Source organism: Diabrotica virgifera, chromosome 10 (assembly GCF_917563875.1).
Source record: "Diabrotica virgifera virgifera chromosome 10, PGI_DIABVI_V3a".
Taxonomy (NCBI): Eukaryota; Metazoa; Arthropoda; class Insecta; order Coleoptera; family Chrysomelidae; genus Diabrotica; species Diabrotica virgifera.
Genome location: NC_065452.1, coordinates 115,684,833 through 115,707,390, shown reverse-complemented (window position 1 = coordinate 115,707,390; position 22,558 = coordinate 115,684,833). Strand labels below are relative to the sequence as shown.

Sequence of the window (22,558 nt, the reverse complement as noted above, 5' to 3'; positions counted from 1 at the left end):
TTAAATTTGAGTTGACTATGACTATCTTAAAAAATGTGAACCATCACACTTGCTTGAATGCAAAATTTTAAATCTGTATTTATTTTGATAGCCGCAATATAGAGGTGTCTTCATCTTAAATGCGACACACTGTGTATATAGGTATATGAGTATATAATATGTAGAGTATAGAGTATATAATATAAAGGTATATATGCCGCCTACCCGCATACTGAGGTCACGAGCCGCCACTGATAGGAGGAGTTAAAGACGATGAACTAAAATTAGAAGATGAAGAGATAATTTCGTCATGTTTTGAATATAATCTATTTGGGAGCAAAAATGGAAAAGAATGGACGCACTGAAACAGAAATTGAAGAACGAATCATAACAGGGAAGAAAATAATAGGTGCACTAATAGATGCACTTGGACTGATCGAAGGACAAATAAGGACAAAAAGATATGGTCTCGAGAAGCTTACCATGCAGAGAAAAGTAGGAGGTAAAAGAGATACGAGTTAGATTCCACACGAGAAACAAGTACCACATTGTCACAATCATTGACGTTCCGTTTTATGAATTTAAGAGAATGTCAGAAGATAGAAAGAAATGGAGGACAATTGGAAAGAACAATTGGTGAAGTCATAATATCATTATAACTTTAACAGATTTACGTCTAAAGGCGGAAATACATATCCGCGCCGCGAACTCCGCGCCGTGTGAGCGCCGCGCGTTTGAGGCGCGGTTATTGTTCGTTAAAATTTTTCATTTTGACGACCCAGAGGAAACATACGAACGTTTAGTAATTGTAGATAATCATGTCTCTGTCCTGTACTTCTACTACATCTTATTTTGTTATTACATATTCTGAAACTATTTTCTTGTGTCATCTTATGCAATTTACTATTTTATGTGGAATAAGCCACAGTTTGCGAACATTTCGGGAACTACCTTTTCGCTTCCCGGCGACACAAATATAATGGTAGGGGAGCCCAAGCGGGGATTTTTGCAGTTACTCGAGCGCGTCAGATTATCATATGGGGAGAAACGTTGTACCCTGCAGATGTACCTCCACCATCTATTGGCTCTTAACACAGGGGGGTTCGTTCAGGGGGACCCGAAAAAAAAATCTATCCTTAAAAATACTCGAAATTGTCAGATTAAGATTAGGTAAGTTAAGTACATGCAAAAGAGTCTCTATTTCAAAAATATGACGATTTGAGCGGGGTGTACGGAAATGGGTGAGTCGAAAAGTTTCATAAAAAAAAGCGAATATTTTGCGAAATGAACGTCAGATTGAAAACCTAAAAACTACATGTTCAATGTTTTTCAAAAATCTATCGAAAAATACCAAACATGACCCCCACGGAGAGGGGGGGGGGAATTTAAAATTTTAAATACAAATCCCGCGATCTTTCGCAAAATAAACATCATATCGAAAAACTGCAAAATACACTTTATCAATATTTTTAAAAAATCTATCGAATGGTTCCAAACACGACCCCCACAGAGGTGAGGTGGGGGGCTTATTTTAAAATCTTAAGTGGTAGCCCCCATTTCTTATTGCAGATTTGGATCGTTTGTATAAAAATAAACAACTTTTATTCGAAACAATTTTTGTAATTATGGATAGATGGCGCTGTAATCGGAAAAAAGATTGTAGGAAATGGAAAATTAAATTAAAAAATGGGAAGTCCCCACTGAAATGGAAAATTTTACTTAACTTTTTTTGGTTTTAGGACCTAATAATCACAGCCCAATAGGTCCCCAAAGCGCTCGAGTGACTGCACATTTAGCATACTTTGCTCCCCTACCATAATATATCTGCTTGTTCCTACAACCAGAAACAAAATTAGAGAACTATAGGTTCTTCCACGTTGTGCGTTACCTTTTTCGTTTTCCGGTGACACAATTGTAATGTAGGTATCTGCTTGTTTCAACTCCGTTGCTTCACCAGGAGCGAAGTTAGAGAACTATTGGCTCTTCCAAGTTGTGCGTTACCTTTTTGGCTTTCCGGTGACTCAATTATAATATATCTGCTTATTTCAACTCCGTTGCTTCACCAGAAGCAAAGTTAGAAAACTATAGGCTCTTCCAAGTTGTGCGTTACCTTTTTGGCTTTCCGGTGACCCAATTATAATATATCTGCTTGTTCCAACTCCGTTGCTTCACCAGAAGCGAAGTTAGGAAACTATAGGCTCTTCCAAGTTGTGCTTTACCTTTTTCGTTTTCCGGTGACCCAATTATAATATATCTGCTTGTTCCAACTCCGTTGCTTCACCAGAAGCGAAGTTAGGAAACTATAGGCTCTTCCAAGTTGTGCATTACCTTTTTCGTTTTCCGGTGACCCAATTATAATATATCTGCATGTTCCAACTCCGTTGCTTCACCAGAAGCGAAGTTAGAAAACTATTGGGTCGTCCAAGTTGTGCGTTACCTTTTTGGCTCTCCGGTGACCCAATTATAATATATCTGCTTGTTCCAACTCCGTTGCTTCACCAGAAGCGAAGTTAGAAAACTACTGGGTCTTCCAAGTTGTGCGTTACCTTTTTGGCTTTCCGGTGACCCAATTATAATATATCTGCTTGTTACAACTCCGTTGCTTCACCAGAAGCGAAGTTAGAAAACTATTGGGTCTTCCAAGTTGTGCGTTACCTCTTTCGTTTTCCGGTGACCCAATTATAATATATCTGCTTGTTCCAACTCCGTTGCTTCACCAGAAGCGAAGTTAGAAAACTATTGGGTCTTCCAAGTTGTGCGTTACCTCTTTCGTTTTCCGGTGACCCAATTATAATATATCTGCTTGTTCCAACTCCGTTGCTTCACCAGAAGCGAAGTTAGAAAACTATTGGGTCTTCCAAGTTGTGCGTTACCTCTTTCGTTTTCCGGTGACCCAATTATAATATATCTGCTTGTTCCAACTCCGTTGCTTCACCAGAAGCGAAGTTAGAAAACTATTGGGTCTTCCAAGTTGTGCGTTACCTTTTTGGCTTTCCGGTGACCCAATTATAATATATCTGCTTGTTCCAACTCTGTTGCTTCACCAGAAGCGAAGTTAGAAAACTATTGGGTCTTCCAAGTTGTGCCTTACCTTTTTCGCTTTCCGGTGACACAATTATAATATATCCGCTTGTTTCAACTGCGTTGCTTCACCAGCCACGAAGTTAGAAAACTATAGGTTCTCCAAGTCGTGCGTTACCTATTTCGCTTTCCGGTGACACATAATATATATCTGCTTATGAATGTTTTTTTGATATTGATAACTATTTCCGAAGTGAAAGTCGAAAGGTCAAGTAAACTTGATTTCAAACTCGAATAGTGGCTTATGCTCAAATAAAATAGTAAATCTTATTTTTAATACATGTTATTTTTAGTACAACAATGAACTAACATTTTTTAAAAAGGTCCGCATGTACATTTTTTTTATTTCAGCTTCTATTTCCGTTCAGATCGGATTTAAGTTGTTTCTTTAAATTAAATGGTTCTTTATTGAGGATCCCACAATAATGATTTTCCACGGTAAACATCAATTTCCTTCCGACAGTTCCGACCATTCCATTACTAACAAATATTCAACTCATGCGCGCCAAAACCAACAAACCACTCGCAAACCCGTCCAAATACGTATTGCGAACCATCAAAGCGTTTGTTGAAAAACCGACAGAATTTAGATCGTGGTGCGCCGTGTGCGTGCCGTTTGTGCGTCACTTGAAAACACGTACTAATCTGACGAATACGCTGCGCGCGAGCGGCTCGCACACCGAGCAGAGCGCATATGTATCTCCGCCTTAAGAAAAACACGAAGAAATGACGTTCTTGATCCTCTTATTCTTTTTCACGTGCCTTGTCCGTTCCGAACGTTGGCGCTTAAGATAGAAATTCTGATTTTGTTACAGCAGATCTGAATAGTGCGGCAGAACCACTCCAAACCATTACCGCAAGTTTTGGAGCCACGAGTGTCTCCTCCTCCCTGGACCCCTTCTGCTGTCTATTTTCCCTCAGATAATTATCTGACGTAGTCTGTATTTACCTTAGAATGTAAAATAACCCAGGAAGGAGTACAATGCGAAATGACTTCGAGCCAGGAAGGAGGCTGCAAATGGCGATCAGCTGTCAGATTTGCTTTCTATCTCCAGTGACGTACCTTTGAAAGAAGGAAGAAAAGAAATTCTTAACGATTTTATTAGATCTTTGATGTTAAACAAACAGCTATAGATCAAGAGAAAATACGTATTAATATAATATTTTGTTGAAAAGTTAGTTAAATAACATTTTATTATACTAATAACGTCAGTTAATTGATTGCATATACAGGAGCTTTACCAGATGGTACGCCTGTGCACACAGCTGATCCAATACACAAACACCTTCTACCTCATTGACAAAAACTTATGAGTCATCCACAGACGTTCAAGATGGCCGGTTCCGCTAGAAATTTAAGGTGTTGTTGATATATGAGAGACTCCTTCCTGTTTATTTTATATTCTAAGGTATTTACTGTGCCTCATAACGTGACCGAAGTATTCTAACTTTTTTTCCTTTATAGTTATTCCTATCTCTCTCTCCTTACCTATCCGGCGTAGTACCTCCTCGTTCGCCTCCTTCTTGATTGATCCTATTATTCTTCTTGTTTTGGCATAATAACTCTGGATGGATCTTTGCTTCTCTGACTATGTCCTTCCATTCAGATGTCTCTTGTACCCTTCTTCTCCATTTTCTTACGTTCATGGTTTTCAGATCGTCTTCCACGTCATCCAACCGTCTGGGATCGTTATGGCTGGGACATCGCGTATCATAACCTTCCTTAAATTCATTAACGTGGTCGTTTCTCCTGATTCTCCATCTGCCGTCTCCCTCATTCACCGGGCCCTATATTTTCCCAGTATTTTTTTCTAGATGTCCTGAGTTGGGCTTCATCTTTTTTCGTCATTACCCAGGTTTCACAACCATAGGTTATAGGTGACTACGGGTCTAATCAATGTTCTGTAGATAGTTATTTTGGTTCTTTTGTCTAATAATTTCGATGTCATCAATCTTTTATTCATGTACTTATGTACAATTCCTACTAGAAATACGTACATTAATTTCGCTACTTACGGAATTCTTCTGGTTGATTTCTGTGCCCAGATATGTGAAGGCATCCACACGTTCAATAGTATTTTTGTGTATTGCGATATTATTTTCATTGTCAGGTGTTCTTTTGACAATCATGTACTTGATTTTTCTTGTTTATTTTAAGCCCCTATTTCGTGCTTCAGGATCAATGTCCTTGAACACTTCCATTAGTCGTTACTTACTCTTACTAATGGTAGCTACATCGTTTGCGTATGTAGTAATTTGTACTGTTATGGTGTTTATATGGCCGGTTACATTGGTTTTTCTGATGACTGACTCAAGAACTAGGTTGAGTAGCATGGTTGATAGAGTGTCTCCCTGTCTCACTCCCATGTTGATGTCAAACAGGGGAGTCGGTTGTTCTCCATGTAGTCTGACTGCGGCTCTTGATCCCATTATTATAATTAATTCATTACGAATATTGTCAAATTCGTAAAATAAAATATGTAAGCGTAAACGGTATACGTTTATTACAAGCAAATACTGGAGAAAATAACAACACAAATAGATTTCTTATATAACATAATATCAGTATTTTTCTTTTAAAATCACGTAATGTCATAGGAATGTTCGCTGCCTGTATATGCCGATTAATTTTAGATAAGTGCATTTCGCAGGCGAGTTTCTGAAAACAGAAACTGCAAAGAAGTTTAAATTATTTCTTTGGTGTTTAAATTTACGTAAACATTTTACGTGCAGTAAAATATCACGGTGCCAGATATGTGGGTCACTGCACAAAAATAAATTCTGTACACTTTGTACCTAGAAGGCGAAAAAAAATTAATTTTATGGAGTGTACCGGGAGATGTACAATAAGTTAATTGGCTGCAGTACCACCGGGGTATAGACTGCTTCCCGGAAAAAAAAATTACTAGGATAAGTACGATCTAACGGTTGCAAGACGAAACGAAATATGTATATGAAATAAAAGATTTTTTTGTAATAAGGAAGTGCAAAAACTTATATTTATTTATAATAAGTAGGTATTTTTAAATGTAAAAATACCTATACTGCGCGACGTAAGTTATTGTCAATAAACTATACCTAATAGACAACTTATAAATTTAATTATTATTTTTTAAATTAAACATAATTTATAATTATTTACAAAAAACATTTTTTTAATTCTCTCCCTCCAGATTCTTTTTGGCCTTCCTCTTTTCCTTCTCCCTTGTGGTGTCCACGTCAAAATTGTTTAGGAATCTAGTTATCTGGCATTCTCTATACATGGCCGTACCATATAAATTGTTTTGATTTAATGTAATCAATAATTATTGTATGCGTGACTCCCATCATTTCTCGTATTCTCTCATTTGGTATCCGATCTCTTCTTGATTTGTCTGCTGCTCTTCTCCAGAAGTCGATTTCTGTTCCTAGTAACATTTTCTCTGCTCTTTGTTTCATTGGCCAAACTTCACTTCCATATGTGATTACACTTTTAAGTATGGTATTATGTATATATGAGCTGTTTGTTCGCTTTACATATTGTTTGGTACCACAGAATGCCGTTCATCATGGATATGGCTGTTCTATCATGTATGTTTCTGTCTGTTATAGCAGCATCGAGTTCAAAAAGCGCTCTCAAAAGATCCACATCGGCATATCAGCATACTAACAAAGGAAGATGGAAGCAAAACTTCCAACCTTTGCGAAAGTGCTGAGGTCCTGATGAAAACACTTCCCCGGTTCTAGCATTTCAAAAGCACCGAACTGTGCGTCGGACTGTGGTCGCCCGGATCTACACTACTGTCATTAGGACAATGCTAACTTACGGAGCCATTGCTTGGGTACCAAAAGTGCTACAGGCCACAGCGATCAACAAACTAAACCATATTATTCAACGGATGGCTTGTCTAAATATAACAGGTGCCATGAAAACAACACCAACTGCTGCAATGGAGTTGCCCATTGGCATTACCCCTTTAGACATATAAGTCAGAGAGGTGGCGCTGATGACGATGATGAGATTACGCTCAGCGGATGCAAACCTTGATGTAGGAATGGGACAATTGAGATGTCGTTTCTGGCGGGGTGAGCTGGAGGCACTGCCTACATGCGGGCCATGGATGCGACTCAATTAAACCTACGTTTGTCTTCGACAAACCCTACAAAATCGAAACAAGACAACATAGGAAGTCAAACGTGCCAAATGCATATTGCATCTACACCGATGGCTCCAAAACGGAAGAAGGCTCAGGATGCGGAATATACTCCAGATCACTGAACCCTGGTATCTCCATAGCCGCAAAAGAGATAATCGTGAAAGGTATAGCCGGCAAAACTATAATAATCTGCACAGACAGCAGACAAGCGCTACTAACCCTGAACAGACCACGTGTCATATCAGGGCTAGTAATGGAGTGTCATAAATCACTAGCCCAAGCTTGGGATGGTAACAACATCATCCTGAGGTGGGTTAAAGGACACAACGGAAATAGAGGCAACCGCATTGCTGACCAGCTAGCTAGGAAGGCAGCAGGCCTAAGACTCTTAGGACCTGGTGCTCTTTTTCGCTGGTCAACTGCAACAATCGTGGAAATTGTCAAATGTCGCTCCCACACGCAAACCGTGAAAAGATGGGAAGAAGGGCCAGGATGTAGATTTGCCAAGGTAACACTAAGGAACCTTGGGAAGTCAGCATCAGAAAAGTACTTGAGAATGGCCAGGAAAAACCTACGCTTGACAGTTGGGTTTTTTAACTGGCCATTGTCAACTAAGGAAACACCTCAACATACTGGGGCTAGTAGACACATCCCTATGCAAGAGGTGTGAACGAGATAATGAAACTGTCGAGCATGTCCTATGTGAATGTCCGGAGTTATCGTCAATACGAGGGTATGCGTTCGGCGAGCCTTGGCCTACACCTGCCGATATAGGGGAGATGTCACCAGGTGATTTGTCCACCTTCCTGGAAATGGCAGGATGGATGATGAACTAAGGACGACAACCCCCTGGGAGGATGTACAATGGGTCAATTGTGGCCTAAGTGCTGTGGGACTTGGCTCACACTCCCTACTCTACAGATACAGAGAGATAGCAGCATCGAGTGTTCCATCTTGAGTTATCTTCAGGCCCAGGTACTTGTATTCATCACAGTGTTTAATTTCTACCCCATCGTCTAAATTAATTGGCTGCTTTGTCTTTCCAATAGGTACACATGGCTTCAGTTGTCTTAATGTTGACTCCGAGACTCCATTTGTTATATTCTTTTCATTCTCTTCATAAATTTTGAAAAGGGTAGGCGAAATATAGCAACCCCGCTTCAGTCCTTTCGTGACCTTAAATCCCTAAGACATTGTTGATCCAGTTTTAATTTGAATCCAGATTGTGGACTGCTGATAAGACCATGTTTAATGTTGGTTTGCTGTAGGATTGACCATAGTTTGCTGGGGGCACACTGTTATATGCTTTTTGTAAGTCTACGTACACCAAGCTAGCTTCTTTATTGACGGCTGTTTTTTCTCAATAACTTGCGTAAGGGAGTACAACTGGTCTACTCTGAATCGCCTAACTCTAAAGCCAGCTTGCTCCTCTGCTTCGTAATCTCCATAGGTAGTCATTTTCTATTTTGTTCTTAATAAGTTTCCGTTGCATCATACTTATTGTTCTGTTTACCGCAATTCCTCTGTAATTTTGACACTTTTATATATCCACCATTGGCATCAATTATTGCTTGACTTCTACGTGGCATATACTATATATTAAATTATCAAGAGATTCTTGAGCAATTTCTCCCCATAACCATGGACCATGGTAACAGTTCACAAAGCTGCTGAAGAGTTTGCGGAGGGGGTACGTGATCTGTAAACCTTCTTTGTAGCATGACCCAAGCCTGTTCAATTGGATTGAGGCCTTGAGAGTGGAGAGTGATGCCAAATGAGGAATTTCATGCAAATATCTACTTTCTTTGACAACTGCAGATCTATGTGGTCGAGCATTATCGTCGAGAAAAAAACTGATCCCCAATAGCTGGATGAAAATTAACAATAATATGCTCAATGTCACGTCCGTACATCTCACCATTCATAGTGTCCTGACAAAGGTAGAGATCTGTTCTTAACCAAAGCATAAAACCACCACCTCCAATAGATGAACCATGTGTCACGGTCTTTGATTTCTTGTTACCCTTGGTACCTACTCGACTATCTGAAAATCGGTAAAATCTGGACTCGTCTGTCAACAATACTGAATACCATTCATCTCTCTAATTAGTTCAATCTAATCTTTGACGCCGATATCGTAAAGTCAATGGTACACGTCTGAATGAAAGAACGCCAAGATATCAAACCAAATGTTTTAAAGCATATTCGAATAAACGGCGTAACCAGGATGGCCCTAAGGGGGTTACAAGGCCCTAGGGGGGTTACAACTACTGGAAGGTCTCTAGCGGGTATGGTGTTAAGCGTATAGAGCTCAAAGTACATCCCAATGGGGGGTTATAACCCCAAAACCCCACCCCCTGGTTACTCCTATGATTCGAATAGTTCGAGTGGAAACAAGGGTACCAGTGGCATCTTGAAGATGCTGTGACTGTATTCGTATAGTGAAAAAAGCTTTGTTCACGCAGTTAGTGTAAAATATGGGTCATCTCGAGCCGTGGTTTTTTGTTGTTCAGCAACATTTCCGGTGTTCCGAAATCTAGACGCAAGTTTAGCCATTGGACATTTTGCGAATCATTGAAAATGTTGGCAATAGGGGAGTGCATATAGATTTTCACTCGGAAAAAATCAAACAAGATAGAACTTTTTGTAATTTCATTAAGAAATGTTTAATAAACAACATATCAAAAAGTTCTACTCGAGAAGTGGGTGCTTCATTTTTTATTAAACAAATGAACTGCAAAATTACATGTTTTTTTAAATAACTCCGAAAATATAAATTTTAGAAAAAAACTGACTTGGTCATTGAAAAATTCAGAAAAGTTTTACAAAAAAAACCTTATATAAAAATTTTTCTTAAATTAAATGTGTAGCTTCTATAATTTTTTATTTATAACGCTAAAGTCACCCTTCTCACAAACATTGGCACACTGTAAACTAGCGTACGGCGAAGTGCACGGTTGAGTTATTTTAATGTAATTCTTTAAATAATCGATCAAATGAAATTTTACAAATTGGACATGAAAGAAGAATAATTAAACTATCTTATGGTTATCATAAAAAAAAATAAAATGTATGGGCATAAGTACGGTGTGGGCTGAAAGTGAGACTTACATGAATTTTGTGTAAAAATGATTTAAAAATGTATAACTAATACAATCTTTCTCATAAAACTCTAAATTTTGCACAACTTATCTTTCAAACATCTTATTAAACGATGTTTTGTTCAAAAAAAATCTCAAAAATTAAATTCAAACGATACGACGTCTCAAAAAATGTAATTTTTGAAAACTTTATAGTTTTACAGAATTAACACCATTTTAATACGGTATTACTCAAGTTTGGACAGATCTATTACAATTTTATAGGTGTTTTTTTTAAGCTTAGGATGTAGTCTTTAAAATGCACTAAATTATTTTACTTTATAAATGAAATAAAATATTTCTTTTTGAGAAAATTGAGAAAGATAACACAAATGTAATACAAAAACCGAAAATTACCAGCTAAAAAGATGTTTATACAAAGTAATCACAACTTTTTTCTGTAAAACTTATCCAAAAAAACATTTAATAATGAGCTTCAACAATAATAAATGTTATACAAAAAAATGTTTTTGTTATACAAAAAAAATAATATACAGTATGTCTGCGTAATTTAAACCTATTGATAACTTTATTATTATCAGTCTTACGAAAAAAAGTTATTCTTTATAAAATACTCTGCATCGTATATAATCTAAGATACAACCATCAAATATAAAATTTTATTAATTTTATACGAGGTATGTCAAAAAATATAAATTTCACTCAAGAGTGAAGTACCTTTATAATTCACAATATCGAAAATTGTTATTAAGAAAAGTTGTTTGGAATTAAAAAATAAGTTTCAGTGTCCAATTAAATCCTTCTAATTAAAATATTGTGAATAATAAAGGCACTTAACTCTTAAGAAAAATTCATATTTTTTACATACCTCGTGTAAAACTGAAAAAGTTTGATATATGATGGTTGTATCTTAAGATTTTAGACCAGGTAGAGCATTTTATGAAGAACAACTTTTTTTCGTAAAATTGATAATAAAATAGTTACAATAATTGTAACAAAATGATGATAGTATCCGTAATTTGAGAAAAAATTGATTTTTTTTATTAGAATAATGTAATTGTACATTAAAACATAGTTTTTAATTTCAAACAACTTTTGATAATAGCATTTTTTGATATTCTGGAATATAAAGGTACTTTACTCTTTAAAGAAATTCATATTTTTGACATAACTCATATCTATAAAATTGATAAACTTTGATATCGGATGTTTGAGTTTTAGATTTTTGACTATCCAGAGTATTTTATGAAGAATAACTTTTTTTCGTAAAATTGATAATAAAAAAGTTTTCCATGTGGTTCCTAGCTACGCAAACATACTGTATAAGATCTTTTGTATAAGAATTTTCAAATTATAATGCCATATTCGGATTCAACATAACCAAAAACAATATAGAAACATATTTGATCAAAGTAAAATGATGAATTCAACGATATTTTTAAAATTATGTATACAAAACAATGTTATCGTTTACACAATTAATAAACAATTAGCGGCCAAATCTGCGAGTAGAACTTTTTACTTTAACATGTATCTAAGCTAACAAAAAAAGTTTTAGAAAAATATAAGCTTGTTTCTTGTTTGAATTATTCCGAAACAATGCATGTTTTCTTTCTAATTGCACTCCTCTACAACTTAGACTTATAGGGCACCATTTGTTTGCTATTTCCGGTGTTTTTTTGAAGTTGATTCATCATCAACATTCCGCATACCTCTTGACTTTTCCAACTTATTGTTTTTAATAATTATTGTCTCCATTTCTCATCTGCAGTATAAATATTCCTCTGGATTCGGCAAGTTTTATTAATTCGATTATTTGTCGCTTTTGCCACTGTCGCGATTTTCTACCGCAATTTTTCTATCACAAGATAGTGATATAAGTCAGAGTTCGTTCCGCGATACGTTCTGACATTAGTTATGTCTACTGCGCACCTTCTTGAGATGAGTATGTGATCAATTTGATTGGCTTCGTTGGTTCCTGGTACATTCCACGTTCCCTTATGAATATCTTTTCCCTGGAAGTTAGTATCTTTTCTCTGAACATATATTAATTAATAATTAAAGACAATTCGAACAACCTCAAAGAAAAAAATTTTTTATGTAAATTGAGTATTGAACAAACTTATTCTTTTGCAGGAAATAACGGCACGACAACTAAAGTAGCATCAACAAACATATTCCTAGCTCTGAATTCTTCAAGCCTTAACCACGTACAAACGAAATTACCAGAAGAAACGAGAAACGGCAAATCCAAAGACTACCTTAGTACTAACTCGAATTCAAGGAAACCAGGACCTATTAATGTAAAAGCACTAAAGAAAAACTTTGAAAATATGAATTCTTCTCCCCCTGTATCACCACAAAAAGTTCCTTTTTTTAAATCTGCAGAGTCTAGAAGCAATAGCAAAGTGAATGACATTATAGAAGGCAAGACAACGTTGCCTATTAGAAACGGTATAGGTAAAAGTGTTGAAAAATTAGACGTCTCCTTGCCACCAAAGTCTCAAGAAAAGAAATCTTCAGAAGTCGAAACAAAGACTATTACGCTCAAAACTGATCCATTTGGAACTAGTCTGGGTATTACTTTGGCCGGTGGAGTTGACGAAAATAAAGATATAACGGTAAGTTTAACTTTTTAATGTACTATTCGTTGCAAGATATTTCGGATTTAATCAGATTTATCATTTAGTAAAGTACCTTTAAACTTTGAATAGAATTTAAAATTGAACCTAATGTAACGAAAGACTAAGGGTGACTACTCGTTACAGCATTAAAGGAGTACAGTCATTTTGTGCTTGATTTCGGCCCAGTCTCTTAATGTGGGGAATTCCATCCGAATTATCTTGCAACGGATAGTACTAGGTGTTAAAAACTTGATTCTTGTGCCTTTTTAATACTAAAAATAGATATATTATTCTGTTTTGAGCTATCATCATCCAGTTCCCGGCAGTTCTCTTTATATCGTCACTCCAGTGAATTGGTTTGTATGCCCCTCGGTCGCCATTTCAATAATCTTCTAGTCCACCTGTCATTCGGTGTTATTGCTACATGAACTGCCCATCTCCATTTGTTTTTTGCTACATGTTCTACTGTCTTCAATTTTTGGTGGTATTATTAAATTTGATATCCTCTCTCTCCTTGTCATTCCTAGCAAGGCTCTCTCCATGGCCCTCTGGGTCACTCTTAGATTTTTTGCTGACCTTTTCGTTCATGTTAGGGTCTCTTCACCGTATGTTATCACTGGCAATACGCACTTTTCTCTTCAGACATATGGGCATATCATTTTTAAATATTTCCCATAGCTAACCAAACGCAGCTCAGCCCAAATTTGCGCTGTATCTATGTATATATCTATCTAATCAGCCCTAAACATTCATCCTTCGACGTAGGTCTTCTCTTCCTTCTTCCATGCCTCTTCATCTTGGGTATTTTGCATTCATTTTGAAAGCAGAGAAAGGCTCATTAGTCTATGTCAACAATTTAACCTAAAAATTTTAAACAGCTTCTATCCCCACAAGGACATACATAAGTTCACTTGGTATCAAGAGACAAGACAACTACGATCGATTATAGACTATATTATAATAAAACAGAAATCAGAATGGAAAATCCAAGACACAAGGGTATAGAATAGAATAGAGAATAGAATAGAAATACGCTTTATTGTCATGAAAAATTTAACAATTTTATAGACAAAGCTTACAAGAATCATAAATATGTATCATAAATATCATAATATAGTATATAGAGGTGTAGAATGCGGATCTGACCATTACCTACTAATATCTCGAATCCAAATCCTCTTCAAATATGCAATAAATGAAACATCGAAAGAGAAAAGAGAAGAAATAATCAAAGAACCCAAATACAAACTAACTGGGCTATATGACGACAGCACTAGGTTCATATACCAGAACAGACTGGATCAAAAACTTGATTAAATTGACCTGACATGTAGCACCAATATAATATACGACAAAATAACACTTGCAATTAAGGAAACAGCCAGTGAAGCATTAGTCATGGAGGAGATAACAAATACCAAGAAAAATAACAACATAGTCTGGAGCAATGAACTTGAACAACAGAAACAAATAAAACAACAGAAATATCATAAATGGTTAAAATCACAGAACGCAAATGATAAAACCCAATACCGCCAAGAATTATTAATCAAATATAAAAAAATATTAACAAAAAATGAGGACAATACCTGGGAACAGAGATGTAGGGAAGTGGAATGCCATCTAGGTGGAAGCAGATCCTCAGAAGCTTGGAGGTTCATTCGAAATCTAAGAAATGAAAACAGAAATAATACAAACCTTCAAATTATTGATTTAAAGAAATGGAAAACCCACTACAAAGAAGAACATCAAGAAAATAGACAGGAATACATAAATACATCACCAAAACACTACAATTTAAATGGTCAAGTCGTAGAATTAAATGACGAATCCGTTGAGAGAATGATTAAATCACTAAAAAATAAAAAAGCATGTGGTCCAAAAGGAATCCCAGCGAAACTTATAAAAAATGGAACTGCAAAATTGATCAAACTAATAACAATAATTTTCAACAACTACACAAATGGAGAAAACATACCAGAAAATTGGAAAATAGGATGGATAACCCCAATACATAAAAAGGGTAACAAGGAAGACTGCAAGAACTATCGCTGTATTACTGTAACTAGCACATTTAGCAGATTATATGGGAAAACTCTAAAAACTCTAGAAAATGAATATGCACCTTTAGAGATCGAACAACAAGCAGGATTCCGAGCAGGAAGATCTTGTATCGACCACATCTTCACGCTCAACCAACTCAACGAAAAAAAAGTAGCCAGAGACAGAGAAATACATCTACTGTTCGTCGATCTAACTAAGGCATATTATACCGTACCACTTTCTATATTATGGCAAGTCCTGGAAAAATCCCCGATTAATATATCTTTAATTAAAGCAGTGCAACAATTCTATAACAATATCCAAGCAAACATAAAAATCAACAGCAGATTAACCAATAGCTTCATGGTGAATAAGGGACTACGACAGGGATGCAGCTTATCGCCAACACTGTTTAAAATCTATATAAATGAGGTCTTGAATAAGTGGCGGAAATCGTGTTCTGGAATGGGGATACAGCTAAACGACGACTCAACATTATACACACTGCATTTTGCTGACGATCAGGTGGTGATTGCCCAGGATAAAGATGATCTAATATTTATGACAAACCGGCTGTTTCGAGAATACAAAAAATGGGGCCTATACGTTAATATAAAGAAAACCAAATACATGTATACAGGGTGTCCAGAAACTCTACCGACAAACGAAGACAGGAGATTCTTCAGATAATTTTAAGATAATTTAACCCAATTCACTTAGTCCGAACATGCTTCCTAAGGGAGCTAGAGCTCTTTGAAGATGGCGTCATGAAATTAATTTTTCTTAAATACCTCCAGAACGCTTCTATTTAGCAAAACGAAAATTGGTACGCTTATTTACTTTTCAGAGATGAATCGATTCCATACATTGCAAATTTCTAGTACCGGTCATAGGCGTCCGTTTTGGGTAGGGCAACGGTTATTTTATCGCATAACTTTTTTATCTTTAACTTTTATGCATTTCTGACACTTGATTAATAAATTCTGAAGTATTCCAGTACTAAAAGGTACTCTTATTTTAAATATGTAGGACACACCGTTTTCTAGAAAAATCGATTTGAAAATTTTTCGCTTTCTGAATTAAAAAAAAATCACAAAAAAAAACTGTTTAGAAAGACGAAAACTAGTACATTTATTTATATTCCAGAGATAAATCGATTTCATTAATTGCGAATTTCTAGTACTGGTCATAGGCGTCCGTTTTGGGTTGGTCAACAATTATTTTATAGCATAACTTTTGTCTTGAATTTTTGAGCATTTTTGACACTAGATTATTAAATTATGAGGTATTGGAGTACTAAAAGTTACTCTTACTTTATGTTGGTAAAATACTTCGTTTTTTGTTGAAAAGCACTTTCAATTTTTTTTCAAATTCCAAAAACGAAAAACTTTCAAATCGATTTTTCTAGAAAACGGTGTGTCCTACCGACTTAAAGTAAGAGTACGTTTTAGTACTAAAATATCTCACAATTTAATAATCCGGTGTCAAAAATGCATTAAAGTTAAGAACAAAAAAGTTATGCAGTAAAATACCCGTTGCTCTACCCAAAACGGACGCCTATGACCGGTACTAGAAATTTGCAATGTATGGAATCGATTCATCTCTGAAAGGTAAATATGTATACCAATTTTAGTTTTTCTAAATAGAAGCGTTCTGGAGGTATTTAAGAAAAACTAATTTCATGACGCCATCTTTAAAGAGCTCTAGCTCCCTTAAGAAGCATTTTCGGACTAGGTGAATTGGGTTAAATTGTCTTAAAATTATCTGAGGAATATTTTGTCTCCGTTTGTCGGTAGAGTTTCGGGACACCCTGTATATGTATAGGAGGACAGAAAAGTGAGTTACAACTAGAGGATGATATGGTTATGTAGCTGATGTAGGTTATGAAGCTCTGATTATGTATACCTTGGAATGAGAATCCAACAAAGTGGAAGGACAGAATTCGAAATAGAGGAAAGAATTATGAAAGGAAAGAAGGTAATAGGAGCTTTGAACTCACTACTTTGGTCAAAAACCATATCAAAAGAAAAGAAAACACAGCTTTATAATAGCATCTCTAAAAGCGTGGTACTGTATGGATGTGAAACCTGGCAACTGAATAAGCGAAGAGAACAGAAGTTGCTCGTACTGCAAATGGAGTTCTGGCGAAGATCGGCCTGCATCTCCATCCATCCATCCAATGGCACTACAGCCCAAATCGAGCCTTGGCCTCCTTCAATAAGGTTCTCCAATCATTTCGATTTACCGCTGTTCTTTTCCATGAACGCGTTCCTAGAAAGTTCCTGGCATCCTCATCGACTTCGTCTTCCCATCTCTTTTTAGGTCTTCCAACAGGTCTTCTTCCCTGCATTCTTGCATTCAGCAATTTTCTGGGGATTCTACTCTCATGCATGCGGACCACGTGCCCTGCATCTCCAGACTCTCACATATTATAACGAATGAACGGGTACGAGATATTATGAATAGAAAAACAAACATAATAGAATAAGTCCAACAAAAACAACTTTGTTGGTATGGCCATGTACAAAGAATGGAGGAACATCGACTCCCAAAGCTAATAATGGAATGGCAATCCTCGGAAAGAAGGAAAAGGGGCAGACCGAAAACAACCTGCTGGATAAGTGGAATCCAGAAAGCCATGTCTGAGAGAGATTTCCGACCAGGAGATTGGACAGATCGACGCGGCTGGAGAATAGGATCCGGAAGGCGCAGGACGCTATAAACCGGTGTTATATATATTTGGATTGAGACATCTCTCACTTTTGGTTTGTTACGGATCCTTTTTTTTTTCTCTCTGTGAGTTTAATGTTTAGCATTTGTCTTTCCATGGATCATTCTCTCTTTGTTCTTTTTTTCATATTTTCCTTTGTAAAGGTCCAGGTCTAAGAGCCATACATGAGAACAGCGAGTATAAATTGATTAAAGACTCTTGTTTTTAGGTATTATGGGTATTTTCTGTTCGTTAGAAGGTATTTTCTCTGGGTGTATTTTCTCTTTATTCCTTCGGTCTGATTTTCTTTATTTAATTGAGTGATTTATCCTACCCTTTTACTTATTCTATTCTTGTTTGTGCCACTGTAATTTTAAGTTCTTCTTGTTAATTGATCATCGTTTTCGTTTTACTGTTATACATCTTCAGTACTATCTTTGTCGATTCTCTATCTAGGTCTTCCATAATTCTTTGTAATTCTTAACTTTTTTCTGTTATTAAGTATGATAACGGTATGATTAAATATGATGTGGTAAATGATTAAGATATTTTACGTTTATGTTAAATATAACTCCAGTTACTTATCCTAGTTGTTTCAACCCATCTTCTAGCGCTTGGTTGAATTACTTGGGTGCGGTATTTTAATAGAGTTTGTTTCATTAGTTTAATAGTTGTTGTTTTTATTCTTATTGCACCGTCTCTTTTTGAAGGTTGGCGATCCAAATAGCATTTTAGCTTTGAAAACTGCTGCACGTAAAATTTCTGCGGATAAGCGGTCAAAACATCTCCGGTCTTTCAGCCACGAGTTCTAGCGTCTTCCAACTAATCTTTTGTCCTGTACTTTACCTTTCAATATTTATGATTTGAAGTAGTTCATATCTTTCCCCTCTCAACACATGGCCCCGAAGTGGCAATTTGTACTGAAGAGTTCTTTCTAAATCCGGCTTGTTCTCTTGCCTGGTATCCATCTAATTTAGTTGTTAATCTATTTATTAATATTTTGGTTAATAGTTTGTACATCACATTTAGTAATGTTATGGGTCTGTAATTCTTTAGATCCTTTTTATCTCCTTTCTTAAATAGTAACAGTGTTATTGCTTCATTCCAAGTGTTGGGTATTTGTTTTGTAATTAGAGTATTTTATTCGTAATTATGTACAAAACTTCTCTAGTTGTCTTTCCAAACATTTTTTAGCATTTTTACAGTCTTCTCCTGGTGATTTGTTATTCTCTTTCTCCTTGAGAGCCCTTCTTATCTCCTTCCTACTGATTTCTGGTTGCAAGCCGGAATTAATATTTTTTATTTTTACTTTTAGTTGCCTAAGATTTCTTGTGTTGGTTTCTGTTTTATATTGTAGTCTTTATAATAGTTGTAGAATATATAGCTAAACCAACAAGTATATTTTAAAACTCTAATTTTTAGGTACACCGTATAAAGTATTCTAGTATAGCATATATTGATGGGCAGCTTAAGAAAGGAGACAAGATTCTTTCCATTAATGGAAAGTCCACTAGTGATTTAACGTATCTGCAAGCTGTTGAACTGCTTAAGGTAAATTATTTTATATACCATTTTTTTCTGAAACGAACACTTGAACACTAGTGGATATTGATGTCTCCAAATGAACATTCAAATCTTGTAGGATACTATATTTGAAATCAGATATTTATATTCATAGCTTTTGCATTTTCAATTTTTCAAACATGCCTACCTAGAATATAACAGACAATTTCTATCCAGAGGAACATTGCAATGGATAAAATCTCTTGGTATGGGAGCATTGGATGCTAAATTTGCAGTTATTAAAGCCTCATGGGGACCTATTGTGTTGTGAAGATTAGGTCCTAAAATCAAAAAAAAGTAAACTTAAGTTTTCCATTTTAGTGGGGATTTTCCATATTTTAATTTAAATTTCCATTTCATTAGTCTTTCTATAATTTGAAAAAAGTCTCGAATGACAGTTACCTACAAATTTTTAAGTAAGGAATCCAAATCACAATAAAAAATAGGGGTTCCTATTTAAGATTTTAAAGTAACCCCCGCTCTTCTCGGTGGGGGGTCGTGTTTGGTGTCACTCGATAGAATTTTGAAAAATATTTAAAACGTTTTTTCAGTTGTTAGATCTAATGTTCATTTTGCGAAATATCGCGGGGCTTTTATTTAAAATTTTAAAGTTACCACCCACCCCCTCCGTGGGGGTCGTGTTTGGTACCATTCGATATATTTTTGAAAAATATTGAACACGAATTTTTAAGCTTTTCGATTTGATTTTAATTTCGCGGAATATTCGCTTGTTGTGAAACTTTGTGACTCGCCCATTTCCTTACACCCCGCTGAAATAGTCAGATTTTTAAAATATACACTGTTCATGTATTTAACTTAGGTACCTTGCCTTGATCTGACGTTTTCGAGTTTATTTAAGGATCGTTTTTTTTTAACCCCCCTTTAAGCACGCCCCTGTATTAAGAGTCCATATATGGTAGGGGTACATTTACAGGGTACAAGGTTACTCCCCATGTGATTTTCTGATGCGCTCGAGTAACTGCAAAAATCCCACCTTGGGGTCCCCTACCATCTTATTTTCAAATTATTGTGTAAGTTGTCTTCATAAGATTTTGACATGTTTTGTTTTTTTTAGGAACCTGTTACTGAATTTAATATTGTGATTGAGGAAGGAGAAAATCTAGTGCCATCCCCTGTTAGTAGTAGTAGTAGTTTGTTACAAAGAAGATCATCTTCAATGTCTTCTGTGCTCTCAAGGACTAAATGTAGGTATAATATTATTATAATAGTCCAGAGTAATAAGGATTTTCTCGGGACACTCAAAGATCCAGGTAGCTGACTACTTTTTTAGTTATTATAGACCTATAGGAAGAAAACCTATCTGTTTCCTGCCTAGAGTTCGCGTTCGTTTTTTTATTTATTAACAATTTAGTGCCAAAATCGCGATTTTTCCGATTTTTTGCACTCCATTCAAAAGCTAAATAGTTGACATAAAATTAAAACTTAAGTTTTTTCGAACATTGAACAACCTTCAAAATGACGATTTTTGAAAGTCAAAAAGTTAATTTGTTGCTACGCAAACTGCAAAATAAGTGAAAATCGTTATTTGTTAATAACTTTTACTAAAATTACCTTAGAACTTTAGTGTATCACCCAAAGTTGGGTATTAGTGTACTTAACAAACCTTTAAAATTTGAGACCAAATTGAGATTAATGCCAAATTAATTAGTTTAAGAGTTATTCTATTTGTTTATCCCAGAGACCTTAATTTTGCAATAAGATAAGACAGAAAATAATGAAGATAGGGCAATTCTGAGTATGCCAAATAAAAGTAGAAGAGTGATAGTATCAAAATGTATTAAAAAAAGATAAAAAAATAATTAATATAGTCAAAAATCCTAATGCCAAATTTTTGAAATTTTGCAGTTTATAAACATTTAGAATATCTTTAAAAATGTTGTCCGTAGAAACAATCTTTTTATATATTCGAAAAGATAGTATTTTAACACGAATTTTCAAGTAAAAAAATTTAGCCTGGGTTCATTTGGGACAAAGTTAGCCATATGTTTTTTTTTAATTCACAGCTAATTTGTTTATAATAATTAAGGAATCCATTAATGCCATTTTAAAGAATGGGATTTGTATTTTTCTTAAAAAATTTGCATGTACCTTCACAGCACCCTCTACGATTACTAGGGGGAACCTACAAATCCACCGAGTTAAAATACCGAAAAAGCAATTTCAAACGAATATAAGTTTCTGTATCTCCGGATCAACTCAATGGATTTTGATCTTTCTTGTTTTTAATTTGTATGTAATTTCTACGTACATTACAAATATGTAATTTGTTTATAAATTTATTAATTAATAAACAGTCTAATTTGTTTAAACAATTCTTGAAAAAATATTTTTTTACAAAAATTTATTTTTTTAATCATAGTATCATTAATGATCATAGAAAAAGTTAAATTACACTTTAATAAATAAATGATTTTGATTAGATAATTATTTATTGAAGAGAATTTATTTATTAAAGTATACCTTAACTTTTTCTTTGATTAATAACGATAATCTGATTAAAATCATGGATTTTTGGAAAAGAAATTATTTTTTCAAAAATTGTTTAAACAAATTGGACTGTTTATTAATTAATAAATGTCTAGACAAATTGCATATTTGTAATGTACAGAAAAATTACATACAAATTAAAAAAAGAACCATCAATATATATTCAGTAGATCCCTAGATATAGAAAATGAGAGTAGTTTTAAGTTACCTTTTTTAGTTTTTGAACTCGTGAATTTGTCGACTCCCAGCTCACCCTTCACTTACCACGACTAGTAACCAATTGAACTACATTTTTAAAAACTCGTGTAAAATACCAGCTTTTCTAATAATATGTAAAATGATTTTTTCTACGGACAATATTTTAAAAGTTATTCTAAATGTTTATAAACTATAAAATTTCACAAATTTGGCATTAGGATTTTTTACTATATTAGATAATTTTTTATCTTTTTTAGTACATTTTGATAGCATCAGTTTTCTACTTTCATTTGGTATACGCAGAATTGCCCTATCTTCATTATTTTCTGTCTTATGTTACTGCAAAATAAAGGTCTCTGGGATAATCAATTAGAATAACTCTTAAACTAATTAATGGATCGGTCTCAAATTTTGAGGGTTTGTTTAGTACCCCAATTTAGTACCAGCTTGTTTAGTACCAGCTTTGGGTGAAACACTAAAGTTCTAAGGTAGTTTTGGTAAAAGTATTAACAAATGACAATTTTCACTTATTTTGCAGTTTGCGTAGCAACAAATTAACTTTTTAACTCTCAAAAATCGGCATTTTGAAGGTTTTTTAATGTTCTAAAAAATTAA

The 22,558-nt window shown here is 35.0% G+C and overlaps 1 protein-coding gene across 2 annotated transcripts in view; it reads left to right on the top strand.

Moving 5' to 3' along the window:
• Positions 1-22,558, top strand: part of LOC114333413 (uncharacterized) — a 417,748-nt gene that overhangs the window by 379,076 nt on the left and 16,114 nt on the right. For both annotated transcript variants that reach the window (XM_028283282.2, XM_028283281.2), the window contains 3 exons: positions 12,434-12,918; positions 19,097-19,225; positions 20,313-20,442. In XM_028283282.2, coding sequence (XP_028139083.1) covers positions 12,434-12,918; positions 19,097-19,225; positions 20,313-20,442 — 744 coding nt within the window. The remainder of the gene's footprint in view (positions 1-12,433; positions 12,919-19,096; positions 19,226-20,312; positions 20,443-22,558) is intronic.